This window comes from Macrobrachium nipponense, chromosome 39 (assembly GCF_015104395.2).
Source record: "Macrobrachium nipponense isolate FS-2020 chromosome 39, ASM1510439v2, whole genome shotgun sequence".
NCBI lineage: Eukaryota > Metazoa > Arthropoda > Malacostraca > Decapoda > Palaemonidae > Macrobrachium > Macrobrachium nipponense.
Genome location: NC_061099.1, coordinates 30857735 through 30871858, shown reverse-complemented (window position 1 = coordinate 30871858; position 14124 = coordinate 30857735). Strand labels below are relative to the sequence as shown.

The window sequence follows — 14124 nt, the reverse complement described above, 5'->3', positions numbered from 1 at the left end:
TGGTTTGAAGAGGTGCTTTTCTTCGGTGCCCTTTAAACTCTTTATTTTGTTGACTTTTTTAACGTAGTCTTGCTCAAATATTAGCCTCTTACTTAAAAACATATATTTTGGGCAAGTTATAGGTTCTGAAAATATGGTGGTAACATTACTCTTTTAGAAATAATAAAAGAGTATGTTATCTAAGAAAACACAACAGTTATAGCGATCACAAAATGAAATGTGTACTTTCTTCAGATGTGCAGTAAGTGGTAATAACTTAATTGTATCATGCACATCACAGTACGAGTGCAGTTCTTGGGGACACTTTCCCAAATGCTAACATACAAAAGTCAGATAACTGTTCATACACTAAGTTTTGTTTGTGGTCTGTACAATGTCTCTTTATAAAATTCAATAGTCAAAGACTTAAGAAAAATAAATTAATCAGTCTATATTAATAAGACAAAATGATCAAACTTTCTGTACTAAGAAAAGCAATTCCATACAGCTATCGATACTATCAAATGAAATGTACTGTATTTGATGTCCTAATACATAAAAGATTGTCAGTCAGTTAACAATACTTTCCACTTTGTTACTTTATTACTTCCCATGACAGCAACAAAAGGTTTAAAGGTTTGGTTCTATTTACCTATTTTTTTCACTGTCTTTGAGTCACTTTGTTGAATAGGAATTGTCTCAAGTGAGAAATCTGAAAAAAATAACCGAGGTTACTTGGTGTTACTGAAGGCATGCAATTCCAGGCTCAGTAACAAGTAAAGATATGGATAAAACCTTAATTCTATTTCAGTGCATTTGCTGTGATTTGCTTATCAGTATGGTGATGGAAAGTGCTTAGCTTTTCTAGAGATGCAAAGATGCTAGGCTTATCACTAAAACATACATACGATAGGAAAAATTGATACCAGTCCCCTTCTGAAATACATCACTGAAAATGGTTAACTGCACGTCTCAAGAATTGGTCGCTCGTCAATACTTTTATAAAAAAAGTTAAGTGAAATTTGTGCAGTTAGACATAATGGTTGCATCTGAAACACTTTGAGTTAAAATTCTGAACCATCAAAAGACAGACCTATAACAAAAGTAACAAATACTTCTAGTCTAATAAATACTAGCATTTTTCCTTTTTATTAAATAGTTTATTCAGACCACCGAGTTAAAATTTATGTTCAATCGGATAGCCTCAAGTGAACTGAAAATTTTGAAGACCTAAGGAAAAATTCCCACAAGGAATTGTTGTAGTACAAGACTTGCCATTCAACGCTAATTAAAAGTAAGGCAGTCACACAAAACATAGTACAACTGTACTGCATTTACTATCAATGGGGACTGTATAATGTATCACTACCCAATTCTCAGAAAGGATAATACGTTTTTTAAATGCTGTACCACAGTGAGGGCTTAAATTGGGACTAACAGTCATGCAAAATATGTGCAACATTCAAGCTACCAATAATTACATTTAGGTGAGATTAGTGTTTATGTCTATGGATTTTTTTTTGTTTTCTGAATTTTTACCTAAACTAAAAACTTCAATACATATCCAAATGCACTGATGGACAAAATAAACAAAACAACACACAAGAATATTTAAGGAACAAAAACTTGAATACTACTCAAAATACCCTGAAAGATACTGATAGATGCCAGAACAAACTCTTAAAACCCATAATGGGAACCTGTGCAAAAGTAGAGGAGAAATCAGGGAAAATCCAAGAAACTAGTATACAGCACTACTACATTTACCAGTGTTGTGAGTAGACGTGTGGCATTTAAATAAGCACCAGATAATTACCACTGCTATGCTATGGGATCAGTTCTTATTTCAAATTTTGGATGTCATATATGTATATATCTACATATACCTAAAATTATTTGCTTCAGGTTCCCCTAATGAACCAAGGGAAGAGAGAAGAAAGGACTTTATAATATATGGGTTCAAAACATTATCAGCCCAACTGCTACATATGCGGTGGGAATCTTCAAGAACAATCATGTATGTCTGTCGTGCTTATTCAACACAAACAGTTCTCACACTGATTATTAGACCACAAATATCACTTAATGTTGAAATGACTACCCTATACCTTGGGAATAACTTATGCCAGGGAAACATAACACATCCTTGTACATAAACTCATTTTTACACCAATCCAGTCACTTTCCTGCTCACCTGTTCTAACAAACACTTCACTTCCATCATGAAAATTGTTTTAAAGAATTTTTATAACAAATTACACAAGGCACCCACAGCAAGGGTGAAAATTGGCATATGTTCATTCCCTTGGATCACAGGCTTTAAAGAGAATTTCCTCTCTAACATTTCCGTTTAAAAGACTATCAAGTTATTCATTTGTTTAAAAGACTGTATCAAGTTATTAAATTATGCAGGAAGCCTGCAATAAGCTTCAACTTCCAAATGAGATTTTAAAGTTAGTGACCACCGTTTGGTTAATGACATTATCATATTATTAATTATTATAATTAGAGTTATATCATCAACCATTTAAAGTTTGTCCCTTCTCAATAGAAAAATTGGCGCATATATCCATGTTGTGCAAAATATGTCTCAAATATGACAAAAGCAATAAATATTTCTTGCCTTGCAACATGCCAACAAAAACTAGTGTACTTACATAAGATGAAAACACTGTGGTAATGACTAAAGAGTATCAAGATGCAATATATACACTAAGTATTCCATGTCAGAAGAATTAAACCTGCCATGATAAGTCCTTAACATAACACATTTGCCCTGAAAATTTTCTGAGGACCTCATGTGTGTGTGTATGTTGAAATTATGAAAATAGCATCCTCAAGGATCATCTGACCAATTAACTTAATTTCCCTAATTTATGGTGCAAACTGTAAACATGCTTAGTATTAATATCCTTACAATAAGGATAACCAATAAACACAGTGTGAGCAATACAGACCCTGGATGGATAGTACTGCATTACAACAGCAACTTGGTAAATGAGGATTCACACCTTATTACATTTGTGCTGCTTACTTTGTAGATACCATAAATGTATACAAGAGAGACTAGTCTATTCAGTGTAAGCAAAACATCCTTCAACATAAACAATACCTTCAGTAGGGATTGGCTCAAAAGAATCTTCAAGGATAAGTCTAGAGGAAAATTTATCCAAGCTGGGATACACTTCAGAAGATGCATCAACTGAACTTTTTAGTCTCCTTGCAAGGTCCTCCGGATCTACTAGAGTTGATTCAGCTAAAGGAGAGACTGGTGCACCTTCCTAGGATTTAAAAAATTTTTAACCTCTTATAGTTTACAAAATCAACCTCAAAATATATTTCTGTTTAACTAGTTATGTAAAATTATGAATACGTCAGGAAACATTATATACTAGCATTGATGTATAAAAATATTGAAATATAAAAGTTTGAATTATTACATTGTAGAATACATGACAAGCAGGTCTACACTACCTAAACTTACCTGTGGTAGTGCACGTGCAGATCTGGCATGTATTTGAGCCTCCTCTACAACATCACCGGAGACAGTAAGATCCCCATTTTTGTCAATGGTAAACTGACGGCTCTTTCGCATGCCCTGAGATTCCACAGCTTCTTGATCCAAGGGCACAGCATGATATACATCAACATTTCGGAAGAGGTCTACATCGTGGTGAACTTGACTGTCAACATGTGCCACTGTGAAGGGTCGACCACCTGAAAACCATTTTAGAATGAGGATGACCATACACCAAATCTTCTTTTATAGATTCAACAAAAAGTTTGCCTGATTATACCATTTTTACTCTAGTTTTCTCAATATGAGGTAATTACATTATGGAAAATTTAAGAAATTCTTAATCACTCATTTGAATTATTCAAAAACTTCTATTCCAGAGATACATGCCTAGGGCACATTTCCAAATTATGTGTCTTAACTAATACTAGCTCTTAATCACTACTTCGACTTTCTTGTAGCTCCTTATTAACCAGTCTTCTAAAGCCCCTTATTCATAAACATGCACTCAAAAAAAGCAAAAATTCATACTTCAATTACATCAGAACTACTAATCTAATCAGAATACTTTACCACTGAAAGTCACAGGGGGCCTAGTGAACAATGGTGAATTAAGAACACGCTGGAGTTCTCTCTGGCACTCAGTCAGTCCTACTTCACAATTCACTGGAGAATTAAATTCATCTACAAATTGCACAGCACACCCTCCACAAGGATTAACTCGGCACACAGCATGGGGGTGTGAGAAACAGACCTGGTTCTCACACAAGTTCTTATCACACACGTGTACAGTTTGGCCAGGTTCACAAACTGAAAATAATAGGCAAATTTTAGCAATGGTGTAAAGCTTTTATTTTTTTCTGGGTAGTATTACCAGTTCCATTACTTTTAAATTTAAAATACCCTGTACTACTGCCTTAACTTTTATGACTTCTATTTACTGTATGTGTGTTTAGCTTGCTTCCATTGTTATTCATTTGTCATTTTCTACTCTATTTTCTGTTTTTTTCATTCAAACATTCTGCTCCTATGAAGTTTGCATTGAATGTTAATTCCAATTGAGACTTGTTTCACATGAATGTTTATTCATTTTGAAAAATAATATTTCCATCCCTCAAAAATTTTAACTGCAATCCGAGCTGTCTACTTTACTCTTTATTAAGAGTGCAGAAGAGAGAATTTACGGTAATATTCTGAAATATTTTAAGTAAAGGATGGGCAAAACTTGATTTGAAAGCATAACTGTATGCACTTTACAGACTACACTTTAACTAGAGTAGATATTGATGCAATATACGTACACACTGTGTTTTGCTTTTCATAATCATTAAATACAAATATTTTACCTAGCATTTAGTAATCAGAAAATATGTTGCAAAAGTTGTTAGGGCACTATGTCAAACAGAATCATACAAAAACATATAAAATGACACTACAACAAGTGAAAACCATTGTAAATTTCCACATAAACGAACATAGACATAGACTGCCCTAGAATCATACTTACTCATATTAGTGGGTGTACTTGGATCAAAGTTCATCTTTCTCGCAGACCTGGAGGTGCCCTGACATTGAGGAGCTCCCCGAGTTAGAGACCCAGGAACTTGGTCACCCTGAGGTGTAACGCACCAACAGACGCCAAGTTCTTCAAGGCATTGTTCAGGAAGCCATGCTCCAGATGTTTTCTCACATTTAGGAATGAAGGTAATCTGAAAAAGGATCATTTGATGCACAAATCCCTCTAATATCTTTTACAATCACTAGTTAATGATTCTTATTACAACTTCTGTCGATACTTCATTTCTATACTAATCTTTCTTGCCTTATCATCATCAGGTGGTCCTCTACATACAAGCTTTCAACTTACAATCTTTTATGCCTGCACAATATGTGGGATACATATATTTTAAGCATTTCACTACCACTTTTTCAAGGAAAGATTAAAGATTTTTGTTTGCTATAACTATGTACGTACAGAGACTGAACTATCTTAACAGAAAGCTTTATTACTGCATAGTGCCATAGGCAACAGACAACAAAAATGCTGGATGCTTAGACTACCTTTGCTAGACTTACAAACTTACTTACAAATGAGCTCTCAGAATGGAACTCATTTGTATGAAAAGGACAACCTCAAGAAATGACATCTCACCTTTTTAACTTTTTCAACATTCCTTAAATTAACTTCTCTCATTTTTTCACAAGTTGTGAGCAAAGGACATGTGGCAAGACATTCCTCCTCTGTCTCAAAGTTGTTGAGATTTCCACCACAGCCTCCAAACCGGAAAGTTTCACATCGATTAGATTCCCTGTTGAAGTACCAACGTTTGATGGCCCCTTCACAATATCCTGAGTCCTTTGGTTCATAGCATACTTCACCTGGAAGATAAAATGTATTATATGTATTAGTTTGCGTAGTATATTACATACTGTTCAAGATGAAGGAGGTGGAAGACTTCTTTCCAGTTAATAATAAAATATGTTTATTTAATTGAAAAAGGCTAGATACATTTCAAAATTAATACAACAAACTTGAAATTACAGCTAATTCTAGCAGATCATAATTGAGCAGTTAAGTATTTAATGTAATAAAATGTTTGATTAAAGATAGAAAAATATATGGCTCCCAAAACTCCTTGGTTGGACCCTTTATAAACAAATGCTCATATGTAATCAAGATACAAGATTGTATTGAGATCAGAACACAAATTTAAGTGAAATCATACCCATGCGCACTGTCAAAACAGTAACAGCTCTTTGCATTTCTACATCTTTTCTATTAATTCTGAAACCACATCAACTAGGTTATATGGTTAAAAATATTACTGTGGTAAAAATATCATCATCAGGATGATACATTTTGTGCATCCTTAAATGGAAAGTCCCACAAAGTGTACTATACAAAGTACAAGTTATTATTTATTATTATTATTATCAGAGTATCATCATTGTTATTATTAGAGTATTATTATTACTATTACTATTTTCATTATTATCATTTCCCACTGCACAATGGCTTGACTTTTAAACCAGATAACTACTATAATATACAGTGGTACCTCGAGATACGAAAGGCCCAACTTACGAAAAACTCGAGATATGAGAGCCAATGCGAAAAATTTAACGGCTCTACATACGAAAAGTTTTCAAGATACAAAAGGTTTCTGAAAGTCCAAGATTCGCCCAGATAACAATTTTGAAACTCGCGCCGCGCGCCGCCATCTTAGTACTAGTAGACTCGCCACCATCCTCCTGCTCTCCCATTGGTTCCTGATGCTAGTCACCGCCATGAGATCCTTCTCTCCTATTGGACAGCATCCCTCCCATCATGCATCTTATACGTATGTGGTGGCGTACCTATCTCGGCCTCTTCGTACCAACATCTTTATCATACGGATGCGGCATTCGTTCGGTCCAACGATTTTGTTTAGTAACATAAATTCGTTTGTGATTTCGTTGTGCTACTTTATCGTGTTGTGTGAGAACCTAATTAGTATACGTACTACATAACGTAATTATGTACATTATAGTCATGGGTCCCAAGAAAGTTGCTGAAGTTCACAGAAAGAAGAGAATGCTTTCTATGGAGACAAAAATGGAGATAATAAAAAAGTATGAAGCTGGCTTGCGGTTGAGTGTGATCGCTAAGGAATACGGCCGAAATCCGTCGACGATAGGCACCATCCTTAAGAAGCAGGAAGCCATCAAAGCAGCTACACCTTCCAAGGGCGTGACTATTTTGTCCAACAAAATAGCTTCTTGTATGGATTGAGGACAAAGAAATCAATGGCGATACGATAACCGAGACGGCAATCTGCCAGAAGGCCAGCGCTATTTTCGGCGATTTGATTGCCCAAGCCGAAGACGACGGCGGAGAGGGGACATCAACGGCAACCCCAGAGTTCAAGGCTTCTTATGGGTGGTTCGAAAAATTCCGTAAACGGACTGGCATCCATTCGGTGGTGAAGAAATTGAAATTACGTAAAGTATAAAAAAGTAAAAAGAAATGTAAAAATAAAAAAAAGACAAAATAAATTTTATTTTAAGTTTTTTGTAAAGTTAAGTGTTACAGTTTTGTTAATGTGTTTTGTAAAGTTTAGTTTGTTTTTCTGACATTTTTTTATGTGTTTCGTAAAGTTAAGTGTACGTATCTGCCGTTTGTCCTCATCCTCTGTCGCCACTTTCGGAGATAGCCTCACTCGAAAGGTAAGCTTCCATATTTTACGTACAGTATTTCTTGTATACCATGTACACTAATACACTTTATTTACAGGTTATTTTGCATTTTGTTATTAATTTAGGTATTGAATGGTCCAAATTGTTGTAGTATTTCATTGTTTATAGGTCAATTTAGCTTTATTATGAAATTTACTGGGGTGATTTTGGAGGGCTTGGAACGGATTAGCCATTTTACATGTAAAATGTGGTCCAAGATACGAAAAACTCATGATACGAAGGGCGCCTTGGAACGGATTAATTTCTTATCTCGAGGTACTACTGTACCATACTTCAAAGATATTTTAACAGTTTACTGTACAATATATAAAGATCATTTAATCTTTACAACACTTGTCTAATAAATACTAAAGATTCTAACTGCAGCTCTTTAAAGAAGTAAATCAACTAAAACAAGATGTATATTTGCAGACAAGTAACACTTACGAGCTTTGGGGCAACACAAGGCATATTCTCCAAGTGGAGAGAGGTGACATTTGTGGCTAGAGGGGCAAGTGTTTCCTTCTGGTCCACACTCGACCACGCTCTCATTTGTCCTCAAGGGTGAACCTAGGGGTTAAACAAAAACTGATTATTCAGTACAAGAAAAATGTTTAGGCTCCAGGAAAAATCGCAATAAATGTGTAGAACTCTTGTACACTTCATGCATTAACTCATCACTGGAGTTTTGGAGCCTAAATGGACAAAGTAGAGTACAAGAAACATGGAAGACTGATAAAATCTCAAAACTTTTCTTACATACATCAAACAAATGAAAATTACATGTCTTGGCATATTTGGACACATTTTTTCTGCATGTGCTGTATATCTAAATAAAAAAAATGTCTTTCTATGCAACATACCATGTGGGCAGGGATTTTCCAGCTTTGGCAGACACACAGGCAAAGGTGGACACGGTTCATCAACACAAGCAACATGGACAATGCGACATTCTTCTAGAGGTGTTGCACATGTCACTTCTTCACATGGGTCACGGCAGGCACAAACTGGGCATCCAGAATCGTCTAGACGATATCCATGTAAGCAGGCAAGATCACAATTCATAGCTGGGCACACAAGTGGCTCCTGCAAGACAACCAATAATCTCAATTTAGCTCTTCTAAAAATCATTACATACCAGATGGGAATAAAAATGTGTTAGATTGTTTATGAAACACATATACTTGAATTCTATTCTTAATCAATAGTTTAATGGGGAAACTGTGCCACATCTGGAAATTCTCATGGGGCTTTTGTTTGAATGATATGCTCTTAAATAAGTATGGAAAATTAGAGAACACTATTACTGATGAAACTGCCTTGGAAAAAGATCAAATGTAATGGATAAATAACAATAGGTAAAGTGCACTGTAAAGATCCTTTAGTGCCTTTATCATCTACAGTGTGCTACAGATGGCACACAGAAACAGTAACCCCAAGATAATATACCATGTGGACCAAGGAAATCAAAATACTACAGTATATGCTTACAAATTTAACTTAATACTACTGTACTGAAATAATGCATTCTTTAGCAAAATACTAAAGTATTACATACTACAACAACAAAAATCCTCACGTACCTAAACACTTACAAATTCCAATTAGGAAGTGAGAAAACAAAAGAGTAGCAGTATTTCCAGATAATAAAGAAACAAACTACAATTAATAGAGAACTGCAAATAAACTATCCAAAAGTACTGACTAATGATACAGAAAATTATTTTTCGTCTTTCCACCCTCTACAGAGAATAAAATATAACTACAAAAACCACAGAAAGCCAAGATTTCTTAGTTTTACATTATTCTGATGTAACTCACCTGGCAGTTGGGGTGTGCAGGCTGACTTACACGTGTGCCTGGTACTTCTAAACCTTGTGTATCGACACACCAACATGTAAGAGTTGCAGGGTGACACTGTGTAGGGAGGAATGCACCAGTTTCATCGCACTGAGGAAGATATACTCGACCAGAAGATATACCTGCTTCTCTGGCTCTGTGTTCCAGCAAAGTGCGTTGATGTTCACAGGCTGTTGGGAGAAAGTTTGAAAATTAGTTACTGTGATAACTCTCAAGCTCAGAGGAGACTGTATTTTAATTGTAATAGATTTAAAGTGTCTGGCACCTAAAACTGAGCGAGTTATAAAATTCCAAAGTCAAAATCACCTGACAAATACATTTAAAGTTGAAATATTGCTGTTTGTTCATGATATACTCAAAACTAATAACAATAATGGACCACTGAAAAAACATAAGCTGTAACAAGTTACAAATTTACAACAGGCCCTTGGAGACTAATATTAGTTTTCAATTTTAATGTACTACAAAAATGTAGTGCCTTTGTGCAATATATAATGATGCCAGGCAATAAAATGGAACTGAATAAAAGTGTCACAAGATTCTCCAAAAATGATGAAAATTCAAGACATCAGTTATCTACATGATATTTAAGAATTTCTTCTTGGTGCTAGATCAGAAATAGACTAAAATTACAAAAATAAAATTTTAACCACTACAGAGCAACCAAAAAAAAAATGGTACAGTACACAGGTCTCTACACTACCTGTCATTTTAATTGGCTGCAGGCATTGAGTACCACAACCATTGCTGCAGCATTTATTGTCACCAGCACAGTGAGAATCATCTGAACACTCAAGATCACAGCTTCCACTCATTGATGGTACAAGGAAAGGACACTGGCCTGGTTTTTCTTTCTTTCCTATTGAGAAAGATATTTTCTGATTAGATATGCTGTCGTTCAATTATCAGAAATCACATCAAACTGTAAAAATTACTGAAAATAAATTGAACTGTACTGTTAAAGTTGCAGGGACATGCAGAACTAAATATTAATCAGGTGAAAAAAAGACTACAAATACTTTAGTCCTCTTGTATTCATTACAATATATTGTCACATGTAATATCGACACACCACCCTACATACGAACATCCAACTTATAAACATACTGGGATACAAACAAATGGGAGCCTCTCCTTTGCCACCCCCAAGTTCAAATTTTGTTCCAAGTGCCTATTGTATAAAATATATTATACTGTATGTACAGTGAATTGCGTTTTAGGTTGAAAAAACTTACAGTACCTACTGTACTGACTTTATATCATACTGTACTAAATAGGTGTGAGGAGTACAGTAACCAACGTACTATTAAGAATTCGACATACATACAGCCGTACTGAAAATAACTCTGTTGTCAGTAGGGTGGTGTCTGTATAACCTAAAATCTACTTGAAGAGCGAGTGTCTGCAGAGCATTTAGCCACATCAAAGAAAATATGGTAAAGTGATGTTCTGCCAAGACAAATAATCAGGGAAATGCTTCTTTTCGATTATTCAATTCAAAATTCTGTAGAAGACTGACTCATTCCAATTTACTTACTTGGACTTGGGCAACAGACTCCCTCAATAGTGCTCTCGTCAGCATAGCAGGAGTACGTTTCAGGGCATTCCAGAGCTCTTGCCCTTGGGCTGCAGGCTAACGTGGCATTTGTTTCTGGAAGGGTGTAGGGCTCTCCAACAGGACACAAAGGAGCAGCCTGTGGCTCTATCACAAGAACGCACTGAGGAATGGCAGGGCAAACTCCATCTACACATGGTATGTCCACCATCTGACAGACATGACTGGTGGGGCATGCGACACTCTGTTGGTAAAAACGACCATGATTACTGATTACAGAAATATTTTAATTCAATATATTAGATCAATATTATTTCAAAGTTACTATACTTAGTACTAAGAGGCACCTGAACAATTACTATTAGTTTCTAGTCATATAAAACTGCTGTCTAGTACAAACCTGACAAGGATCTCGGCACTGGCACAGAGGACAAGCAGTATCAGGGTCAAGGATGAAGCCATAGTCACATCCAAGACGGCACAACATCTCGCCACATGTCAGAGCTGCACGTACTCTATCACAAGCTACAAGTTCTCTTGAAGAGGCTCTGAGGACAATAGAAAGGCAATAAATTTACTTTGAATTCAAACAAACTAATAAAATCACTACACTAACTCAAAAAGAATTTTGTTTTGTAAGCAACAAGTTCAATACAGTATTACTATTAGTAAGGTACACAGGCACACATAGGAATTTGGCATCTGAACAAAAATAAAGGTAAAATAATAAAGTTGTGTTATACAACAAAAATCTTAAGTTGTTTTTTCACAAATCCACTATTTTCAGTATATCTTGAGTTATAAGTCTACATGAACCTGAGATACTCATTCACTGAAAGGGGTTTGCTATTTCATTGCATGTACATCTGTCGACTACTAAAATCTCGATAGTCTTCTTGCCCTTTCATCATTTCATCTGGTATACATTCCCAAAACAGTTAAAAGTTTAGCATGCTGTTGAGTAACAGAGCAACTGGATAGAAACTGAAATAAGCAATAGAAGAATATCTGCTGCTACAGGTAGATTGGTACCAAAATCAAGATACGTAAAAGTAATATTTCCTTGGAGTCCGAAATTCCCCAATACTTACTTGGTGCCAGGAATCTCAGTGCCAAAGTCATCCACACACCAGCACTGACCAAGAACATTGCACTGAACCTGTTCATAGGCACCATTTGGATCACAAGATGGTTTTGGCACAGCTAAAGTCACTCCCTCCAGTTCAACAAGGTCACGAAGGTATTCACACACTGAAAGTAAGAGCATTTGCAACTTTTCAATTCAAAGCATCTAAATTGTGAGAGGCATGACGACTTGAAATTAGGCCTTACATCTAAATTGTAAGTCAAGTGTCAATTTTAAATAGAAGCAATACGTACGGATAAAAAAAAAAAGGAGTATTATTACAGTAATTTCAAACACTGCATTGATATCACAGTATGTATTGAAGCTTTAATTTCAAGTCACTGGGTTGTATTTCAGGGAGAGTAATTCCTTATTGACATTTTGATAGCTTTCAGTATAATCATATAAACTCAAATCTGGCCAAAAGGACGTGAATAGGAAAGCTTAAGAGTTGAGGTGTATAAGGAGAATGAGCTGAACAAAGCACAGCAGACAACAGATGATAAGTTTTTCTCCATACTTGTAGGTCCCTGAAGGAGGTCCTGGTCAAGTGACAAATTCTGCGTCTGGGGAGCAATGCAAGAGGGCCCACAGGCAGGGACTACACAGCACTTCAAGTTTCCACTGCATTCTTTGTCCGACGAGCATCGCTGTCCGCTGCACACGTCCTCGGTGGCCGATCGTACAAATGGACACTGTCCTGGTTTGGTCGCTTCTGCAAGTGCCAAAGGAATGAGTTACTGGATGACAATGAATGATTTCATCAGTGCTCCTGGCAATGTACGCCTGTTGTCGATAATTATATTTTTCTGAGGAAATTCCTGAAATCAATTTTCAAATTTCAAACACTCTGAACTGTCAGCGTATTGTGTATATAAATAAAAAATAAAATGCTAACCATAATAAGACTGTGCTTTATAAAACAGCAATGAAAAACAGGTGCCATTACTATTAATATTAAAATGATCCATCAGAGATTTTCCATTAAAACATCTGGCCTTTCAATATAAATGTTCTTAAATGTTAAATCAAGCCCTCCCTTAAAATAAACGGCTCCTCTTTGACATGCAAGTTGATAAAAATAATGAATATAAACCTTCCCAATAAAAAAAAAATTAAAAAGATAATTCCATTTATTTCCACGAAACTTGGGAACAAGTTCCTTACCAACAATGTCAACCACAGGGCAACATGCAGGCTTGCCCCCTGGGTTATTAGGAGGAGTACACATGTAATCGGAGGGGCACGTGGCATCTTCATTATCACAGGTGGCTACGATGCCCCCGACGGTGAATGGAGTCAGGCCGTTGGGGCAAATGGGTGAAGGTGTCGGGGTTGGAGTGGCTGCAGTCGTGGGCACCATTAACTCGTCTGAATCGTTGGACAGACCTGGGCAGAGTGGAAGCATGAAACTATAAATGACTTACATTTAAAAAGCCATCTGGAGAGATACTGGAAGTGAAATAATGGAGAATACAAAAATGAAGAAAACAAATCCATATGGAGAGATACTGGAAATGAAATAATGGAGAATATAAAATGAAGAAAACACAGGTATTCTAAAAAAAATTTTTTTGACGCTTTAACGACCCCTCAAGTAGTGTCTACAGTGCCCGACGTGAGGTGCACTGACGGCGCACCACACCACCCCCTACCGAAGGTACTAAATGGGTTAAACCAGAGGAGGGTCGGCATCTCGCAGGAAACCGTCACAGTGGGTCCTGGCATCTGGGGAAATGATATCGGATATCTCCTTCACGAGATTTCTTGAATTATCGCTGAATTGGGAACAAGAGCTGGAATGGAATCGGGGGAAACTTCGATAAAACCGAGCTCTTTTATGAACTCGGTATAGACAGCTGATGCTAGCAT

General features: G+C 36.2%; 1 protein-coding gene across 7 annotated transcripts in view; it reads right to left on the bottom strand.

Moving 5' to 3' along the window:
• LOC135210252 (balbiani ring protein 3-like) overlaps positions 1–14124 on the bottom strand; it is a 524789-nt gene that overhangs the window by 16335 nt on the left and 494330 nt on the right. For 4 of the 7 annotated variants that reach the window (XM_064243101.1, XM_064243100.1, XM_064243103.1 and 1 more), the window contains 15 exons: positions 13420–13641; positions 12773–12967; positions 12218–12377; positions 11527–11674; positions 11109–11370; positions 10275–10430; positions 9533–9741; positions 8575–8797; positions 8159–8281; positions 5649–5875; positions 5004–5205; positions 4070–4306; positions 3464–3696; positions 3092–3260; positions 632–691 (listed from right to left, as the gene is read on the bottom strand). In XM_064243101.1, coding sequence (XP_064099171.1) covers positions 632–691; positions 3092–3260; positions 3464–3696; positions 4070–4306; positions 5004–5205; positions 5649–5875; positions 8159–8281; positions 8575–8797; positions 9533–9741; positions 10275–10430; positions 11109–11370; positions 11527–11674; positions 12218–12377; positions 12773–12967; positions 13420–13641 — 2826 coding nt within the window. The remainder of the gene's footprint in view (positions 1–631; positions 692–3091; positions 3261–3463; positions 3697–4069; positions 4307–5003; positions 5206–5648; positions 5876–8158; positions 8282–8574; positions 8798–9532; positions 9742–10274; positions 10431–11108; positions 11371–11526; positions 11675–12217; positions 12378–12772; positions 12968–13419; positions 13642–14124) is intronic. The other 3 variants (XM_064243104.1, XM_064243105.1, XM_064243106.1) reach the window with 1 other exon arrangement.